The sequence below is a fragment of the Pseudogymnoascus verrucosus genome, assembly GCF_001662655.1.
Source record: "Pseudogymnoascus verrucosus strain UAMH 10579 unplaced genomic scaffold scaffold_28, whole genome shotgun sequence".
In the NCBI taxonomy this organism is placed as follows: Eukaryota; Fungi; Ascomycota; class Leotiomycetes; order Thelebolales; family Thelebolaceae; genus Pseudogymnoascus; species Pseudogymnoascus verrucosus.
Genome location: NW_017263679.1, coordinates 81203 through 101307, shown reverse-complemented (window position 1 = coordinate 101307; position 20105 = coordinate 81203). Strand labels below are relative to the sequence as shown.

General features: G+C 53.9%; 6 protein-coding genes across 6 annotated transcripts; 4 read left to right on the top strand and 2 right to left on the bottom strand.

Moving 5' to 3' along the window:
• Positions 1–10: 10 nt before the first annotated feature.
• Positions 11–7307, bottom strand: CYR1 (cysteinyl-tRNA synthetase; the record flags this gene model as incomplete). Its single annotated transcript, XM_018275888.2, has 4 exons — positions 6894–7307; positions 5957–6698; positions 398–5902; positions 11–271 (listed from the first exon to the last, which is right to left on the bottom strand). Exons 1-4 carry the CDS (start codon positions 7061–7063, stop codon positions 11–13), a joined length of 6678 nt encoding a protein of 2225 aa, XP_018129539.1. The 5' UTR covers positions 7064–7307.
• Positions 7308–8982: 1675 nt separating this feature from the next.
• On the top strand, positions 8983–10974 carry VE01_06439 (uncharacterized protein). Its single transcript, XM_018275887.2, has 2 exons — positions 8983–9602; positions 9662–10974. The coding sequence occupies exons 1-2, from the start codon at positions 9497–9499 to the stop codon at positions 10627–10629; spliced, it is 1074 nt and encodes a 357-aa protein (XP_018129470.1). The 5' UTR covers positions 8983–9496; the 3' UTR covers positions 10630–10974.
• A 332-nt stretch (positions 10975–11306) lies between these two features.
• Positions 11307–14267, top strand: SRC1 (inner nuclear membrane protein enriched at telomere/subtelomere region). The gene is made up of 2 exons (XM_018275886.2): positions 11307–13243; positions 13453–14267. The coding sequence occupies exons 1-2, from the start codon at positions 11730–11732 to the stop codon at positions 14057–14059; spliced, it is 2121 nt and encodes a 706-aa protein (XP_018129469.1). The 5' UTR covers positions 11307–11729; the 3' UTR covers positions 14060–14267.
• A 183-nt stretch (positions 14268–14450) lies between these two features.
• Positions 14451–16228, top strand: TYS1 (Tyrosine--tRNA ligase cytoplasmic). Its single transcript, XM_018275885.2, has 2 exons — positions 14451–15486; positions 15571–16228. Exons 1-2 carry the CDS (start codon positions 14539–14541, stop codon positions 15916–15918), a joined length of 1296 nt encoding a protein of 431 aa, XP_018129472.1. The 5' UTR covers positions 14451–14538; the 3' UTR covers positions 15919–16228.
• Positions 16211–17391, bottom strand: VE01_06436 (uncharacterized protein). Its single transcript, XM_018275884.2, has one exon. It carries the CDS (start codon positions 17252–17254, stop codon positions 16301–16303), a length of 954 nt encoding a protein of 317 aa, XP_018129471.1. The 5' UTR covers positions 17255–17391; the 3' UTR covers positions 16211–16300.
• Positions 17392–17661: 270 nt separating this feature from the next.
• Positions 17662–18857, top strand: VE01_06435 (uncharacterized protein). Its single transcript, XM_059463798.1, has 2 exons — positions 17662–18680; positions 18763–18857. The coding sequence occupies exon 1, from the start codon at positions 18174–18176 to the stop codon at positions 18657–18659; it is 486 nt and encodes a 161-aa protein (XP_059319626.1). The 5' UTR covers positions 17662–18173; the 3' UTR covers positions 18660–18680; positions 18763–18857.
• The last annotated feature ends 1248 nt before the right edge of the window (positions 18858–20105 follow it).

Sequence of the window (20105 nt, the reverse complement as noted above, 5' to 3'; positions counted from 1 at the left end):
TCTTCCCCACTCATTCAACCTCCTCCACAACCTCCTCCACAACCCCCTTCACCCTCTTCCCCTTCCCCCCCTCCCCCTCCCCCACCTCCTCAACCTCCAACTCCCCAAACCTCTCCCGATACCTCTCCACCAACCTCTGCTGCTCCGCCACCGTATTCAGCACCTCATCAAGCGGCCGAATATACTTCTTGAAATCCGACACCGCTTCCGCGGCGACATGGTCCTTCGTGGCTGCGACGCCGCGGCGGAGGGAGACGTTGGTTATGCATGCCTATTTCTTTTCGTTAGCCAAGCGTCCTTACACACATCCCCCTCTCTCCCCCGTCCAAAAAAAGGCGCAGGCAAGTAGGAAGGAAGGAAAGAAAGAAAAGAAAGGAAAAATGAAGAAAATACACACCTCAATCCTCAAAATCAAATTCCTCATAAACGCCACCAGCAACTCATCAGTCATATCCCTCCCCCTCGTCGCCAACTTCTCCACCAACTCTGTCTGCGCCCCATAAAGCGGCTTAGAAACCCCATCCTCAAACCCATCACACACCATCTCAAGCCTCAAACTCGCCCTCCAAAGCCCCCAAATCGACTCAGGGTCAATCGACAAATCCCCCTTCGGCTCAAACGTCAGCCTCAGGTTCCCTTCCTCCGCGCCGCGACCAGCTTCCTCTTTCATCTTCGTCGCTGCTGCTTCGGCCAGGTCGCAGCCGAGGAGGGGTTGCTGCACTATGCGCCCGGCGAGCGAGTGGGGGTACATTAGGTATATGTACTCCGGGTTCTCGAGACCCTTCAGCTTGCGCTCACCCATAGGTTTGACTTCAAACCCTTGACTTGACAAACTCCTCAACTCCCTCCTAATGCTCTCCGCAGCAGGATCCTCCATCTCCTCATCCACACCCCCTCCCGCCCCCGCCGCACCCTCCCGCTCAGTCTCGCTATAATTCTCCAGACAGCGCTGGATCTCAGATATAAAATCCGCAGAAACAGCAATCTGCCCCCCATCCGCGGTAGACGAGATACGAGACGTCTTATTTACCATCGGCCCGAAATAATCCATCCTCCTCGTCACGGGATCGTGTTCACACACCGGAGTCCCGAAGTGGACGCCCATGCGCACGGAGAGGCCGCGGAAGATGAGGTTGCTGTCCGCGTCGATGACTTCCTTCCCGATCGTGTGGTTCAGGATCTCGGACGGCCATTGGATCTCCAGTAACTGCGATTGTACCGAGAAACACCAGAGTAAGGCCGACGTCGCGGTGGGGAAGGAGACCATGAACGCGTCTCCCTCAGTCTTGACCTCGTAGCCGCCGATAATCCGCAGCTGCCGTCGCATAACCTCATTGTGTAGTCGGATAGCCGAGCGCATCGCACTCTGGTTATTCTCCCACAGCGCAGTCGACCCCTTGATATCAGTAAACACAATACTAATCTCCCCCACCGGCGCCTGCACCTCCGCCTCCAACCGCCTCAGCATCGAATCCTCCACCGCTTCTTTCGTGCGCTTAATCCGCTTATTAGGCAAGTACACATCATCCAGGACACTCGTCGGTCCTAGCGTCATGCTGGGGCCTCTATTCATCCTAATCCGATCCCGCCTCTTCTGATCACTCACCCCCATCATCATCACCATAATCTTCCCCGTGGCCCCAAACGCCATAGCGAGATCGCGCAACCGCTGCGCCGCGCGCACGAGATCGTTGCGTTCCGACCTAGCGACGTCGACGACCAGCTCGGGGGATAGGTACTCCCACAGCTCGCTCGAGGCGATCATAACCATCTCGTCCTGCTCCTTGAGCGTGATCTGCGTAATATGCGGCGCGGCCTGTACAGCCGGCAGGAGCTGAACATACCCAAACGCCCTCGAGACACCAATAATATCATTCAGCTTCCCCTGTCTCGACACCCACCCCCCCGCATCGCGAATCCTCTGCCGTTCAGCCGGCTCAGCAGGATCGTGCTTGCGTGTGAGAATACGATGACTCCCATCCGACTGAATCAGCATCGCCTGCGCATCCCCCACATTCGCGACATAGAGCTCCATCTGCTCCAGGAACATCACCGTCGCCACACCCCCCGAATTCAAATCCGCCTGCGTCAGCACAGCAGGCGGTGAGGACCCGCGATGCGACAACAGCGAGCGATCCTCCACGTACTGCGTCGCGCCAGACGCGAGCTCCTTGTTCAGCGATAGGAACGCACGACGCAAGGCGTCGACGGGGGTGTCGTGGATGGCGGGGTTGAGCATCTTGATCTCGTCGCTGAAGATGCGGACGAAGTTCTCGTGCAGGTATTTCGCTACCTTTGAGCCGCCGCTCGTGGCGGCTTGGCCGTCGAACATGCCCAAGAGCGTCTCGGATTCGTTGGAGTTGAAGCGCGGGACGACGAGGTCGATGATGGAGAGGTGCTCGTTGCGGCCGAGTGTGTCTGCCATTCCGTAGGCCATCGATCCGGCTAGCGTGCCGGAGGTACGAACTCTCCTATCCTCCGTCTCGTCGGGGATTGTTGGGATAGTCAGTGTGACATCCATGAGTCCCAGAATCCTCAGATTAACCAGCGCACTAAAATCCGTCGAGCTCATCTCATCACGATCCTCACCCCTAGAACCATACGTAATATTCGGCTTGATCTCCAACCGCTTATTGCCCGACAAGTTGAGGTACTTGAGATTAGGATTGCAGTTCCAGTTCCAATCGTACGGCCAGTTCGAGACGTTGTATTTGAGCGAGTTGCTACCAACATCCAGCACCGTAAGACGATGCGCCTTGCCCAGCTCCGCTGGGAGCGTCTGGAACTTATTCCCGTTAATATGCAACACCTGCAAAAGACTGTAATCCTCAAAATCATCCGACGGCAACGAAGTAAGATCATTCCCCGAGAGATACAACTCCACAAGCTGAGGCCAACTCCTCAACGTCCTCCTCGGCAGATCGCTAAGGTCATTATACGACAGATTCAGCACCCTCAGCTCCCCAAGCAGGGTAAGCTCATCAAAAACATCATCATCAAGCTGATTATCAGCCAGATAAAGATTCTTCAGCGTAACCGCAAACGTATTCGCCAGCTTCGCAGACAAGCTACTCTCCTTCCTCGTCGGCGTCGACGACGACGCCGTAGCCGTCTCCTGCGTACTCAACGACCCCGTCCTCGACACAACCGCCGCCTGCCTCCCACCCTTCCCATAAATCGATATAATAGAATCATTCCTAATCCCCCCCCCGGGACTCGGCACCGGCGAGCTTCCCACCGCCAGCAACCCTCCCAGCGTCTGACTCGGTCTCCGCTGCCCGAACCCCTCCAGCGGCCCTATCTCCTCACGACTCGGATTCCTCGACGCGGGCTGCGTGCTGGCCTGCGAGAACGAGCCCTGTCGATCCGACGCCGAGGGGGCATCTGTCGGGATTTGCGGCGGCCGGGAACTGGGCTTGGGGAAGTGCGCGAGCACGTTGGCGGAGATGTTGAGGGTTTCGAGTTTGCTCGCCCACCAAATCTCTTGGGGGAGCTTCTTGAGGTTGTTCTGCGAGACGTCGAAGATGCGGAGTTCGGTTAGGCAGCCGATCTCGGGAGGGAGACTGCTTAAGGCGTTTCTGGCAATGCTGAAGTGCTCTAGGTTTCGGAGCTTCCCGATGTGTCGAGGTAGAGAAACGAAATGGTTCTTGTCGAGCACGAGCTTGACTAGGTTTGGCATTCTCTCAAACGACCCGTCTGCGATATGTGCCAGTTTGGCATTTGATAGAACGAGCGTTGTCAGCGTCGGGACGGGGCTTTTGATCTCAAATCTTGTGACAGGATTTGAATTGAGGCGAAGGATTCGGATCTTATCGAAACTCCCTTCAAAAACAGAGACGGAGTTGTGATCAGCAGAAATCTGCTCAACCATCGGAAGGGCAGCTATAACATCAATACTCGATAGAGCATTATACCGAACATCCACCTCCTTAAGATCGCACAGCTGAGAAAACGTATCCGGCAATGAGCCAGACAGGCGATTATTCGTAATAACAAACCGTTCCAAATTAGTGAGCCTCCCAATCGCATTCGGCAGCTTGTCAACCGCATTGAAACTCATATCCAAATCCACCAAGCCAGGGAGGTCACACAAGAACTCTGGAAACGATTCCAGAAAGTTCGACGACACATTCAGCGTCCGGAGTTGCTTGAAGATGGCAAAGTACGGCGGGAGATGCGTCAGCCTGTTGTTTGCGAGCTTCAAACTTATCAACCCCGCCAGACGGTCCAGCTCCGCGTGCTCCAACTGCTCCAGCCGATTGTTGGAGACGTCCAAGATTGTGAGTCGGCTGGCTCGCCCAAGACTTTGCGGCAGTTTGTGTGCCTCGTTGTTGACATACTTGATGTCGCGGAGGTTGATACACGACTGTATGAAGTCCTTTGGCAGTCCGAGAGAAAGGTTGCGGGAGAGATTAAGTGATATGATTTCCGTCGCCTTCGAATAGAGCACGATGGGGATGGTGATGAGGTTGCGCCCAGACAAGTCAACATGACTGAACTTCTGCGATTTGTTCAAGCCCAGATCCTGCGATATCGCCGCATACCCACTGTCGCGCTGCGGAATAAAGAGGAATCGACAAAGGTACGTCTGGTCCTCCCTCCCAAGATCCTCAATATCATCCTTCTCCTGGTATCCCGCCTGCTCCAAAAGCCTCTTCTGGATAATAACCGGCCTCTCGCCAGCGCTGAGAATCCGCTGCAAAGCATGCTTCTTCATGATGATCTGGTAGTTGTCAAGACTATCCGTAATATGCGTCTTCCTCCCAAACTGCGTAATGACATCCGCAACGGTAGCAGACAGGTCCACAGACAACGTAGCAAACGTCCCATCCGCCTTGAAAATCCGTATACAGTACGGATGCTGCGACTTCTCAAACTTCCGCGGCATATCAGTCTCATCGGCTTCAGGGCCCGTCATGTTCAAATCAGAGACCTTCTTAACTGCCCAACTATCGGGGGCGTTCCAGCCGAGCAGCCCTCCACCCGATTCTGGTACTGCAACCTCTTCTTGCTCACTGCCTTGCACCGCGCTCTCCAGCGGCTCATGTGACGGCGGCTTCTGCAATATACCCTCCATATTCGTCAGGTCGGAGTCGAAATTAAAGAGATTCGAGTTCATCTCCGTGCGCTTCCGCTCTCTCTGAGCCTCAGCTTGCTCGCGTTCCTCCTGGATCCGATTCCGTTTCGCTTTCTTGGTAAAAGGCAGTTTCCCAAACGCCGCCTGTCGCGCCCCCTGCCGTGATGAGGGTGGGCGACCACTCGACGGCGCACCGTTACCACTACCGTTCCCTGACGCTTGCAAAGGAGGTTCTTGAGGTGCAGCGTATCCAAGACTACCGTCGCCTCGACCATAAGCGTCCATAGGCGGCTGTTCATAAGGGGCTTGTGGTTGTGCTTCTCCGCTCGGCCCTGCGAAAGACCTCACAGAGCCTGGGAGATGCTTTAATATTCCCGACGCCGGCTCCTCTTTGTCCTTTGGCCGTCTAAATCGCGCCAGGATCCCCGGCTTCTTTGTCTGTCCCGGTATCGTAATCGTCGATCCCGTCGAAGTCTGGCCTATGGTATTCTGGCTCGTGTAGCTGGGTGTTGGACTTGGTGCGCGCTTTTGCGGTTGTGGTTGTAGCCTCGAGGGACCAGAACCAGAGCCCGTGCCGGTGTTCTGGCGTTCTCTCCCCGAGTATGCCATGTCTTCCCTGGCAGTTGAGGGTCGGGCGGCTTTGGCGGCTTCGTCGCTTTTGTTGTGGCGGTGGCCGTGGACGACTCGGTGAACTTTGGCTGAGGCTTGGGCTCGCGCTGTTGATGGTTTTGGTGGTGGTTGGGGTGGTTCTTCTGCGATATAGCGTTCTCTGTCTACACCTGAGAGATTAGTTCGAACTGGCGCTTCGCCGTACCTTGAGATATCCTGTGTTTGTCAGTGATGTTCATCTGAATATGTAGTAAAAACTGAAGTACTCACAACTGAATCCTGGTACAAGAATGGCACCACGTCGCTCGAGGGTACTGGAGTTCGAGGTCTGCTGGGCACCGGAGACGAATCTCTAGCCTCCGCCGTGGATGAGGGTTTCCGTTCCCTATGCCTCGAATATGAATTCGTCCTCTGCTCCTTCCCAGCCTGCTGTTGCGCAGGTAGACTCACATCCGAGCCATACTCCTCCCCAAAGAAGCCCTGTAACTTCTTATGTATCCCCGTCCTAACCACACTCCCCCTGGACCCATTACTCCCCGACGTCGCCACACTCGCCAGCGACGGCCTCCTCTCATCATCCGGCCCTACCTCCACCTCGGGATCACTAAACGTCCTCGACGTCCCCGGCCTCATACTCGGCGACAACTGCGAGTTCATCGAATGATTATCGCTCGAGTCATCGTAAAAACTCGTCCCGAACGCACTCGTCGGCATCGTCGCGCCATTCTGCGTCGTCGGCGACATCCACGGCGCGCTGTACTGTCGCGGACTCACCGCGGACGGCGGATTGTGCTGTATGCTCGGGATGCGACCGCCTGAGGTGTCGAGCACGGAGAGGTCGCGGCGGTAGTTGGCGAAGTCGTTGCTTAATCGGCGGTGTTCCTTCGAGGGTGGAGGTGAGGTCGACGCGGTGAACGAGGCTGCGGCGGGAGCATTCGAAGAAGGTGTCGTGCTATCACCGGACAGCGGGCCTGTGAGTTGGGTTGGGGAGATTTGAGATTCGTTTTCGAGCCTGTTTTGAGGGACGCGGGTGCAGGCACCCGGCAGATTATCAGTCCATGCTCAGAATGTGACAGGTGGAAGGGATTTTGTGACCAAAATCTTGAAGCTTCGGTTTGGGGGCAGCAGCGCGCGAGGGGGGTGGGTGGTGGTGGTGTGCAAGCAGCGGCTGCCGTGCGCAGGGAGGATGAGGTTTGACTTGACTTACTTTTCCTTCCTAGCTATCTTGAGCTGAATAGGTGTTCGGGTGCGCGATGGCGAGCGGAACAATGAGGCGTTGACAGGTTGTGTCGGGACGGGCGCATGGATGGTGTCGATGGATCTGGAGCTCGCCGTGGAACTGGTCCTCGCCGATGACGAACCCTCTCTTCTCGTCATGGTGGTCGGGTCCTGGGTGAGCCGGGAAGCTCTAAGCTAGTAGCGAGATGTAATTATTTGTCATGAAGAGCTAATCTAGTCGCAGCGGTTTGGTGGTGGGTTATGGAATATTATCATGGCTGGCACGGAAATGGGCGACGAAAGGTGTGAAGAGTATAATTATTGGCACAAAGGAATGTGAAGGTTGATGTACTGGGCATTGGCAGGTGGATGGAGCAGAGTATGTATGGGGGACATGGGGACCCGTACTGGTGGTAAATGAGTGGTGGTGGCTGTTGGGGTATGGGGGGATTGGGGTTTTTTGGCGTATTTGACGGGGCTGCAACTGGACTTGGACTGGGACGACGAGAGAGAGGGATTGCGGTTCCTAATGCGGTGAATAAGATAAGTTCGATATAAAGGATTTTACTTGTATTATTTGTAGGAGCCAGATCAGAGCAAATGGGGGGTAATTGTATTCATATTCTGTCTGTACTGTGCTCATCTCATGCTCTGTACTCGAGTAGTCGCGGGTAAAAGAGAAGCCCGATACTACACTACGGGTGTTATGGGGTAATTTGTACGGGGGGGGGGGGTTGAATGCAGGCCAGACGCACAGGACACATGTACCTTACAGTAGTATTGTGGGAGTAGAGGTACATTGGATTGGGATATTATTTACATATATTTACGACGGTTACAGGTGATAACGCTATGAACTTGAATTGAGTGTGAAATGCTGTATGAAGGGTACTGTAAATCAGTATTAACTGTTAACTCCAGCTTTAGTAGGGACCCTATACCCCTAGAAATTATACCAATGGTGGAGAAAAGGGTTTGCTGGTGGAGTGACATGTACGTCGTTATTTATCCATCCGTCTATTAGATTATCCATCTATTATCCCTAGAGGGATCCATCCCTTAAATCCGGCGGTGGCGGTGCGCCACGGTTCTGCGCCACAGATAGAAGTTTGGTTATACCTATACCTATACCGAGTAGGGAGTGCTAGTGTGTGTATCTGTGGTATTATGTATGTGTTATTGTGTGGTAGGATCTTTGTAAGAGTGTAAATGTGTATGTGGTATTTGTTGAGTGGTCACTTGTTGAGTCCTGTCACTTGTTGAGTCCTGTCACTTGTTGAGTCCTGTCACTTGTTATTATCATCCTCCTGCTGTGGCTTGCTACACAGAATGTCCATGTCGACGTCGACGGGTAATGTAGCATCAGAGGAGTCGAGTAACGGCCCGGATATGGCTAGAAATGGTCCTCGCGCCGTCTGAAGTTGCTGCTGTAGTAGAAATGTTAGGTGAGACGGTTAGCCGTTAGAGCTCTTGGAGCTGTCAGAGATCAGAGACCAGAGCTGTGGATAGTCCGTTCACAGTCCGTCCACCATCCGTCCGCTAATACAACTAGGAGTTATTGGCGCTCTGGAACTATTCGCAGTCACGTGCTATGGATAGCTTCCATCTGTTAATATATATACGATATACGATATACGATACACTTGCAATCACGTGTTTCTCTGTCCCATCCTTCTGTTAACTGTGAACTGTTAACTGCAGTTTCCTAAAGCACAGACTACCTAGATCCACCCTTGAAATGCCTGCCGTACTCGGTGTCGGCCGTTCTTTTTCGCGGGGGCGGGAAAGTCGAAGCGAACGACCCGCTACTTCGAGGTACTTAATTTCCATTACACAATTACACCCCGTTCCACGTATATTAATGTACATCCATTAATGCCCATTGTTGCTGCATGATGATTAAGCCCCGTCACGTGTTTACAATACCTATAGTCCGTGCGCAAGCCTGCCTCCCTACTAGTGGGTGGATGGGTGGTCCCTTCAACTTTCCCATCCACCTCGCTTATGTAAGCTCCACACCTTCCCCAGCCACCACCTAAAAAACATCCACAGCAACCGCCAGCCAGCTCACCAAGCGTCAACATTCACATCACCAACCTCCATCTTTATTATACCAACCAACACACCACTAACATGCTTCCAAACTAGCAAAAAATATCCACTTCCCACTCATTTCTGCTCCTCCATTGAGGCTTATCACACATTAACACGTATGCTAATCCCCACCCTTAGCTGACGCGCTTTTTCGCCCTTTTATTTCCTTGCTACCTTGTCGGTTACTGAACGAGAGAGAAAAGGTGGCTGGGATTAGAGAGACGAGGGGACCTCATAAAGACGGCTTAACCCTTGCTTTGCTTGTCCTACTTTACCCAGTTTACTACTACTACTACTTTTTTACATTCCAGAGGGATTCTAGACTGATTCGAGGAAATATATTACAATCCCTTGGCTAATATCTTGATCTGCCTTCACCCGCTGTCATCCCTTGTTGACCGAGGTTGGTATTTACACTACCTTCGCTCTCTGTCCTACTCGACTCCAACCTCAACCACCCTCGAAGCTACCACTCATTCCACCAACCAAATCCTCACCATGCAATTCTCACACCTCGCCGCCGTGCTGGCAGCAGCATCCATATCTCTCCTATCAACACCAGCTACTGCCCAGACAACCGCAAACTGCGATCCTCTCCATACCAGTAAGCCTCCTCCACCTCCCCCCATCACCATCAAGCCAAACCAACTAACACCCCCCCAGCCTGCCCACCAGACCCAGCCCTAGGCCGAGCAATCAGCGTCGACTTCACCCAAGGCGCCGTCGACTCCTTCACCTCCCAAGGCAACCCGACCTACGAATCCGACGGCGTGCACCTCAGCGTCGCCGCCTCGGGCAACGCCCCCCAACTAAACAGCCGCTTCTACATCATGTTCGGCAAAGTCAGCGTAACCATGAAAGCCGCCCCCGGCGCCGGCATCGTCAGCTCCGTCGTCCTCGTCTCCGACACCTCCGACGAGATCGACTTCGAATGGCTCGGCGCCACCCCCAACGAAGCCCAATCCAACTACTTCGGCAAAGGCCAAGTAACCACCTACAACCGCGGCGCCTTCCACCAGACCGCCGAGAACCAGAACCAGTTCCTCACCTACGACATCGAGTGGACAGCCACCCAGATCATCTGGTCCATCTCCGGCTCCGTCGTCCGCGTCCTCAACGCCGTCGACGCAGACACGAACCAATACCCGCAATCACCCATGCAAGTCAAATTCGGCAGCTGGTCTGGCGGCGACCCCGCAAACGCACCTGGCACCATCGCATGGGCGCGCGGACCGACGGATTTCTCGCTCGGACCGTTCAGTATGGTCGTGTCTTCCATCGCTATCACGGATTACTCCACGGGCACCTCATACGAGTATAAGGGGAATAGCGGGAATATGGCGGATATCGTGTCCAACGGCGGGGAGATCGGAGCGAATAAGGGCGCGACGGCTACGACGAATGAGGCCCCTGCTGTGACGAGCTTGTCGCCGAGTGTGCCGGCGGGGTTGGGCTCGAGCTCGGATGAGGCGAGCCAGACTATTGTGGTGGAGGGCGTGCCGAGCGGGTGGGTCGTGGCTAGTAATGGAAAGATTGTGCCTATCGGTGCCGGGGCTGTGAGCAGACCTAGCATCGTTGGTGTCGCTGCCGGTGTTGTTTTTGCTGTTGCGGCGGCTTGGTTGAGCTGCTGAGTGGAGGAAAGTTGACGCAGGCAGGCGATGTCTCGCGAGAGACTGGCTGACTGGACTGCCTCTGTATGAGTATTATCTTTGTGCAGCGACTGAGCGTTTTTGGGAGCATTGGTTAGCGATTGGTTGGCATTGATTAGCGTTTTGGTATTGGACTGGACTTGGGATGGCTATAGATGGATTGGGATGGGGTTATTGGCGCATGGATGCGGAAAATAGATGGGGATGAGGAGGCCAGAATGAGGGATTGTATTGTAAGACGACGGTTACGAGAGATTAGACTACGAAAGGGGACGGCGGTATAGATTAATGAATGGTTATGAGGAGAAGAATTGGATTGTAAAAGTCAAAACCACGAGTTTATTTATGTGAAAGTGATTGTGATAGTTGCTATATTTATTATCTTAACAAGGGCTCTTTCCCAAGGGTCATAATAGTTCGTCAAAGTAGTGCTATCGCATATACACCAAATACAAGGTCGCCTTTCGACAAGTAGCACATTCCAACTTCCTTCTAGAAAACAATCTGTATCGCCACGGAATGTCTCAAAGTGACTCTGATAAACGGACTCAAAACGTGTGGCGCAGCATTTATTCGCCACTGTGGCGGAAGCTGCGATGACTTCCCCACCCGTCGTTCTCGGGCCAACGACGCCATTTATATTTGCTATCGTTGACAGATAGCCCTATTACTCCAACACCACACTGTTGACCATCATCAACGGGCTGCCAAAGCTTTGACCTCGCGCAGACTTAACAACCGGTCGCTATTACAAGGAGGCCATAGCTGTTCTCGCCGTGAGCATCGCGCTTCGAGGTTCTGTTTGATTGCGACACTGTGGAGTGATTGTGTACATAGTTTCTGTTTTTGGAGCTCTGAAGACATAGTCCGGCACTATCGGCAAGACAAAGAGGTCTGAAACTGCACCTGGAGAAGAAGAAACTTTCAAAGGAAATTAGGCAGCCCTCGCAATTCCCCCAGCGGACAAAGCCCAATTCTTGCCGAGCGAACCCAAACCATCCGGACACTTGTTATCTCCCAGCAGCCTCACTTTCCCTTCACATCCACCTCACCTCCGGACATCCCGCCAACAAACGCCCAACATGTCCGACGACGAAAGCCAAGAGAGCCTCGACTACCTGCAATCCAACTTCGAGCCCTCCACCCTCACCGTCCCCCGCCTCCGCTCCATCCTCGTCTCCCACGACATCCCCTACCCCTCCGGCGCGAAGAAACCCCAACTCATCGAGATCTTCACCGATAAAGTCCTCCCCCAGTCCCGCAAGATCCTCTCCGCCCGCGCCCGCGCACGCCGCACAAGCAAGGGGATCACCAACGCAGATCGCTACGATGCAGGTGCCTTAGAAGAAGATGACCAACCCATCCTCCCCCCTCCATCTGCCAGCCGGACTAAATCCGCAAGGAAACCATCGGCGAGGATAAGAGAGGACACGCTCGACTCCGAGGAGCCACGCGCGAGAACGCGATCGCGATCACCCGTCAAACAAACCCCCCGCGTCACGAGCGCCAAGCACGCTCGCGCCGCAACAGAAGACTCCAGTGAGCCTGACACAATCCGTCGCACAGTCCGCAAAACCCGCAAGAGCGAAGCACCTGTTGTCAAGTCCGAAGACCTGGATGAAGATTTCCCCCGCAAAGGCGCGGCATTCAGCCACGATAACCCCTTCCAAAGCGGCTCCTCCCCCATCTCCTCCTCCCGCAGCTCCAGCGGCGAGAGACGCAGAAAGACACTCCACGAGACGCCTGCGAAGCGCAAGTCCAGCGCCACCACGCCCCGTCGTCGCACGGCTGATATCCCGCAAACCCGCGCGGATGATGGGATTATCCCGCCCTCCAGCGCGACGTTCGAACTCGCGCACGTGCCGATGGATCATTCTATCGACTTTGATGATAATGCCGTCGAGACGAGCGAGGAGTTCACGCCGGAGGAGCAGCTGCAACTTGACACTGAGCGCGCTGCTGGCCGGGCATCCGCACCCGTTGCGAGGCGGCCGAAGAAGAAAGCCTCGGGTGGTGGGTTTAATGCCAAGGGTCCCCTATGGGTAGTCTTCCTCACCATGCTCGGCGGGTACGCAGCCTGGTACCGACAGGAGAAATTGGCCGTCGGCTACTGTGGCGTCGGTCGCCCCGCTGCACCTATCGTGTCTAGCAAACTCGAGCATTTGCCAGATTGGGCGCTTGCGCTGGCGGAACCGGAGTGTGAAGCCTGCCCACAACATGCGTTTTGCTATGAGAGGCTTGAGACGGCATGTGAGCCCGATTTCGTCCTGCGCCCCCACCCGCTTGCATTAGGTGGTGTAGTCCCGCTACCGCCGACGTGCGAGCCGGATGGGGAGAAGGTGAGGAGGATTAAAGTCGTCGCGGACCGCGCGGTGGCGGAGTTGAGGCAGAGGAGGGCGAAGTTTGAGTGTGGTGCGAAAGAGGAGGGAGGGAGCGGGGAGGTGGTGAGGAAGCCGGAGATTGGGGAGGAGGAGCTGAAGAAGAGGGTTAGTGATAAGAGGAGGAGGGGGATGGGACAGGCGGAGTTTGAGGAGTTGTGGGCTGGGGCGATTGGGGAGATTATGGGGAGGGAGGAGGTGGAGGTTGTTAGGGATGAGTGAGTTTTTCCCCCTTGATTTTTTATGCAGTTTTTGTTTTTTATGCCCCAACTCCCACATTTCATTCGGATGAAGCACCTACCAAGTGGTAGGCGTCCTCGTCTGTTTTCATTGCCCATATCAAATCCTCACCCATCCATCCATCCACAACTAGTACTACAACCATCTGACGACGCCGAACTAACCAGGTCCCCCCCCTCCCCCCTAGACCAACCACCCCAGGACATCCCCGCCTTTCGAGCAGCTCCCTCTCAGCGCTCCCTCTTTCCTGCGCCCTCCGCCGATCCCTCAGACTCGCAGTGGCAAGACATCGACTCCAAATTGCAATTCTTGCGCTAGTCGCAACTATCCTCCTCTACGCCCGGTCGAAGTACTCGTCTTACCTAGCTATCTCGGCGAAGATCCCAGAACTTATTTCGCTTACCCTTGATCGCCTGGCGGAGCAGGCTGCGAGACATAGTATTGACCCCGCGGCGTGTCCGGAGGCGTATATCCCCATCTCGCAACTGCGCGATGATGTACTCCGCGACGAACATTCGCTGACGAAACGCGACGCCATATGGCAAAAAGTCCGGAACGTCGTCGAGATGAACGCCAACGTGCGCTCGGCGCAAAGACAAGATCGAAACGGCGAGATCGCGAGGGTGTGGGAGTGGATCGGTGCTGTTGCGGGACAGGTCGCGGAGAGGGAAAGGAGGAAGAGTGGACGGGTTAGCTGGGGAGAGTTTGGAGAGGCGAGTAGTCCGGTTAGTGGCACGGATGGGGGGCCGGAGGTTGTGCAGCAGAGGTGGCAGGAGGGGCGGCCGATTTATTAGTTTGGGTTTGGAGGGGGTGTGAGATATTTGTAGGGGATTTTTGTATGTTTTTTTTTGTTCCTTTGTTGGTGGTTGACGACGGAAGGCGTTTATGGGAGGGCTGGGTGGTTACTTGGACATGACAGTTTCACCATTATGGCAGGTATGCGAAGAGGGGGGATGAAGTTAGTTAATACCGCTATTCAATTACATATATGTTAAATTAAATTGAACCCTTTATCGCAAACAATCTAACTTATGTTGAAGCCAAGAACCCTCTCAGGTACCGTTCATCCTTCAGGGGTTTTCTCCGTGCCCGACCCCGCCATGTCACGTGACCCTCATCCCACTTCGCTCCATGACTCAAAATCACCCATTGCCCCGCCCCCTCGCAAAACCTCAAAAATTAACCCACCCCGCCCCTCGCGCCGCCACATCGCTCTCTCCTTTCCTTCCTTCCTTCCAGCCTCTCCCTCCACACCCAGCCTCATCACACAACAATGGCGGCCCCTACCCCCACCACCACCATGGACCCCGCCGCCTCAATCGCCCTCATCAAATCCAACCTCGCCGAAGTCCTCAACCCCGAACTCATCGACGATGTGATCCTCACCCAGAAGCGCGCGCTGAAAGTCTACTGGGGTACTGCGACAACGGGACGCCCTCACTGCGCCTACTTCGTCCCCATCATCAAGATCGCCGAGCTCCTCCACGCAGGATGCCACGTCAAGATCCTCCTGGCTGACATCCACGGCTACCTCGATAACATGAAAGCCCCCCTCGAGCTCGTCGAGTTCCGCGCCGCCTACTACAGCCGCCTCATCAAAGCCCTCCTCCGCGCCGTCGGCGTGGACCTCTCCCTCCTCGAATTCGTCCTTGGAAGCTCCTACCAGCTCGGCAAGGACTACACCATGGACCGCTTCAAGCTCGAAGGCGTGACGCGCATCAGTGTCGCCCAGAAGGCCGGCGCGGAGGTGGTGAAGCAGACCGACGACCCGACGCTGGGGGGGCTGATCTACCCCCTCATGCAGGCGCTGGATGAGCAGTACCTCGATGTCGACGCGCAGTTCGGCGGCGTGGATCAGAGGAAGATCTTCACCTTCGCCATGGAGAACCTCCCGCGCATCGGATATAAAGTGCGTGCTCACTTAATGAATACGATGATCCCGGGCTTGGGGGAGGCGGCGAAGATGAGCGCGAGTGATCCGGATAGTAAGATTGATCTCCTTGACGACGCGAAGGGGGTGGAGAAGAAGCTGAAGAAGGCGGTGTGTGTGCCGAGGAAGGTGGAGGGGAATGGACTGATTGCGTTTGTGGAACATGTTATCTTCCGCGCGGTGGCGCTGAAGAGTGGGGGGACGGCCAAGTATGTGGTGGAGAGGAGGGAGGGGGAGCCGTTGGTTTATGAGGATGTGGAGGCGTTGAAGAGGGATTATGAGGCGGATATTGTGAGTTTATCCCCCCCCACCCCTTTTTGTGTCAAATTTCTTCGAGACCCAGTCATATGAGACCAGCGACTAACATTTCCCCAGCTAACCCCCCAACTCCTCAAATCTTCCCTCACCTCCGCCCTCAACTCCCTCCTCGACCCCATCCGCGCCGAGTTCGCCGCAGACAAAGAATGGCAAGAGATCGAGGCAAAGGCCTACCCCATCATCAAAGTCGAGAAGATAAAGACAAAAGTCAAGAAGGACAAAGGCGACCCCGCCAAGCGCGCTGCTGCTGCCGCGGCGCGCAAGGGCGGCGTGGCTGTTGTGGCGCAGGAAGATGGTAGTGTAGAGGTCAACAATGAGGCTGTGAAGGAGGAGGTCGTGTTGGGGACGGGGACGGGGGTGGTGGAGGAGGTTGCGGAGAAGTTGGAGAGTGCGAAGGTGGAGTAGATAGATGGTGGTGGTGGGGAGGGTGGGAAAAGGCGTTGTGATTGTGCGTGCATATGGATGAATATTACGAGTGAAAGATTAGCATGACGGAATGGGAGATGGTTGAATACCCTTTGGATGAAGGAGATTCGGAATTCGAATATTACGTTTTTTATGTTTGATTCGTATCAAGTTTCACCCCTTGGCAAGTGGCGGCCCAAATGAGATGAGGTGTGCAAAGTAGTCGCGGGTCACAAGGTGTCACAATTAACGATGTAGCAATTGAAAACATCAAGTCTCAAGTTAAGTTATTCTCTATTATCAATATACCCTATCCAAAGAAATCCAACTCCAACAACCTATTATAAGAAAAACAATAAGAGACTCCCAGAGGCTGTAGCATCTACAACACCTCAACCCTCTTCAAATCCGTCCAAGCCTCCTCCCTAACCACCTTGCCCACTCTCACAACCAAAACTCCATCCTCCAACTTCGCACTGATCTCCTCCCCATCAACCTCCACCTTCTCATCCCCCTCAAGCGGCAACTTGACACTCCTCTCAAAAACACCAACTCTCCTCTCCCCAGTCTTCAAACTAGCGATGAACTCCTCATCGCCCGCGCGGTAAACAACACCAGCGATGTTCAACTCCCCCTTCTCAGCATCCCAGTTCACACCAACATCCTCCTTGCGAGCACCCGGCAGCGCAACGTGGAGAACATACTCGGTAGGAGTGGAAAAGGTATCAACAGCCGGCGCAAACGCATCACTCTCATCAGCAGCACCCCTCGCCTCCCCCTCCGCAGGCGCAGTATTCGGATCCGCCGCCGCACCACCAGCGCGCGCAGCCTCATCAACACAAGTCCTCAACGCCTCCGCAATCGGGTGCGAAGCAAGACTATTCACGAAAGCGGAGATATCAAACGGCATTCCCTGTCCGCCAAAGGCAGCATAAGCAGGCGGCTCACGACCCCAGCCTCCGCGTCCATGACGACCGCCGCCGTGTCCGTGGCGTCCGTGATGCGGACCGTGGCCCTCGGCTTCTGCGTCGAGCGGGCCGCGCGCCTCGGGGTTCATGGCGGGACACTCGCCGCGGGGACCGCAGCGGCGGCCTGGACCGCCTCGTCTGCCGCCGCCGCCGTGGTGGGGGTGCGGGTGTGCTTGTTGGGGGAAGGGGAAGAAGGGGGCGAATGCTGCGAAGGGGTGTTGTGGTTGCTCTGGGGCGGCTCCGGTGGCTTCAGCGCCTTGTGCTTGTGGCTGGGCGGCGGAAGGTTGCTCAGCGGCGGTTTGTTGGTTGGCTTGTTGAGGGTCGAGGGCGCGGAGGAGCTCGAAGAGGGGGTTGTTTGGGTAGGCCATGGTTGGTTGTTTGTTTGTTGGTGTTGATGATGTGAGAAGTTTGTGTGTTGGATAGGTGATTTTGGTAGTAGACTGAGATATCGGAGAGATAAAAAAACCGATGATGATGATGAAGATGATAATGAAAGAAAGAAGAACCTACAAACCAGCAGACCATCCGAATATATACCCAGCACCCACACAGGTAACAACTTGTCCACGCCATCCCATCCCGGAGGCGAACTCCCCTCCCGCGCCCCCCTAGTTCCACCATACACATCCACAAACCCACCGACATACGCACGCCATCCCTACCTACCCTGTCCATCACCAGTCCAGAACGGAAAAGAAAGACTCACACCATAGTAAAGTGACAGAACGCGGGCTGACGACAACTCTCCGTCTGCCTCGGTGTCGTTCGGGGGGGTTCTTGATGCTTCTGGAAGCTTATGGTAGGGGTTGCTCTGTCATTGGCGCAAGGCTGGCGTAGCCGCGTGTCGTTGCGGGTGGGGTAATATAAGTGGGTGTGGCGGTGGCGTGTGGCGTTAGTGGGGATAGTGGCTTTCTGCGGGATTCTCACGACGACGACGGGCTTTCTGTACAGGGAAATAAATAACTGACTCATCAGAGGTGTTTGTAGGGGAGTGATGGAACGGTAGATCGGAAATTATTAATTATCAAGTTCGGGAAATGGTGAATTAATGTTTACTTTCATTTTAGCTGGACGTACAGTAGAAGGCGAATCGGGTGTCGTGGAATTTTAGATAACTTTATTTGTGAAACTGTGGGGTAGACCAGCGGCTTGTTGTGGCTTTGCAGATACAGAGGTAAAATCGGCCGCTCACCCCAAGACTGGCTTTCCTTCCACCCTCTCCCAATCTTCTTCTAAAACCCACCAGAGTCAGCACTCTCGTGTCAGCGCTTTGTGTCAGCCACGATCATGGCGCCGCAACTGGATGCTGTGAAGCATAGTTTGATCAAAATATTGCTTAAAGAAGGGTTTAAAACCAAGCTAACAGCCTCAGTAGCCTTGTGCAGCGTACGCGCCGTCCAGAGAATCCGCCTGAAGCAGTTCGAAATGCCCATCCAACGAGCAAAGCGTGCCGGCCGTCGTAGCTGCATTACACCAGCCATGGACAAAGCCCTCTGTGATCTAATACTTGAGCAGCCCTACCTGTACCGATCTGAGATGGCGGATTTCCTCTATCGTAAGTTTCGCAAAAGGATTTCGGAAAGACCGCTCGGTCGGTTCCTGCGATCAATCGGCTGTACGAGAACAATGATCCATCGTATCGCTCAACAACGGAATGCCGACCTTCGAGACTACTATCTACATAAGATGTCGCAATATAAGTCATACCAACTTGCTTTCGTTGATGAGCCTGGCTGCGATGGAAGGGATGGATATAGACGTTGGGGGTGGTAAAAAAAACTACAGCTATCTTTCGTAAGTAGTCTACGCTATTTGCAAACATTGATATTCGATGGGTAGTCTAGACCATTCGCGAATTCGATCTAATCTCGAGTAGCTGGACTATATATAATATTTGCTACAGAGCGTGAGGATTCATATGGCCTCAGAGGTTGGCCGGAGCAAGCTGATCTGTCTTCAACCCTCCTCCGATCGTGGTTAGACGGAATAAGCCGATCTGTCCTCAACCCTCCTCCGATCGTGGTTAGACGGAATAAGCCGATCTGTCTTCAACCCTCCTCCGATCGTGGTTAGACGGAATAAGCCGATCTGTCTTCAACCCTCCTCCGATCGTGGTTGGCCGGAACAAGCCGATCTATCTTCAACCCTCCTCCGATCGTGGTTGTAGAGCTAATCTTCAGCTATTTCCTACTGTATAGCTGAAAAGAGTTGCACTCTGTTTAGAGCTCGTGATTTGCCTATAAGAAGCGACCTCGCTGTTCATAATCATATCATTCGATTTTTTTTTGTTCATATCTTCATACAACCAATTAACCTACAACCTTCCCATCAGCACTACTAAACATTTCACTATGCACTTTAATAAGATCTTAGCTCTATTTATACTAGCTACTGCAGCTACTACAGCTCCTGTAGAAGATCTTGAAGCAAGAGCACCAACTTGTCCTACTACTACTATTAAATTTTGCTGTAAACAATTTGTTTCGTTGAGTTTGTTCTCTATTACAGGGGTTGGACAGGACTGCATCAAAGGTAAGTTAATCTGAAGTAGCTTTACGAGGACTGTCTAACAAAACGCAGTCTCTAGTACTACTACTTGCCCTGCTACTAGAGCAAAGTTTCCCCCCTGCTGCGCAAGGCCTGTTTTTGATGGAACTGGTCTCGTTTGTTTTGCCGCCTAAAACTACAGTACAGGATTGGCGACATCCTACGAAGTTGCAACGACGTATGACAATTTTCAGAGGATAATGTCTGCGCGTAGTTTACTGTGGGAGGAGAAATTTGTAGTTGTCTAGTCGCGTTCCCAATGGCAAGGGTAATTCAATCTTAAGTGGGTTAGAAAAGGCTTATAACTAGTGTCTTACAATCACTATTATGGACAGGGACTAGTTAATCTGTACTTATTTCTATGTCAAAAGTTGGTTGCGCTGCGGCTACTACTGTCCTAATTTTTAGTAATAGCAATAAAAGTTTATTATTATGTGATAATCTGCTTTAATTGGAAACCAGAGCAAATATGTACGACAAATGGTATGGTAATGACATTGACTTAGCGCCCTAGCGATTCTGTACAGTAGGTCATCCGAAGGTGTACTGTACTTGAGCGTGAGGCGTAGATCGGCAAGATTCGGCTCCGCTCTACGAGACAACCAGGGGCGGTACCTTTAGAGTACAAGCAGGCAGGGTTGCACAGCCACAAGTGTCTGGAAATGGACCCCG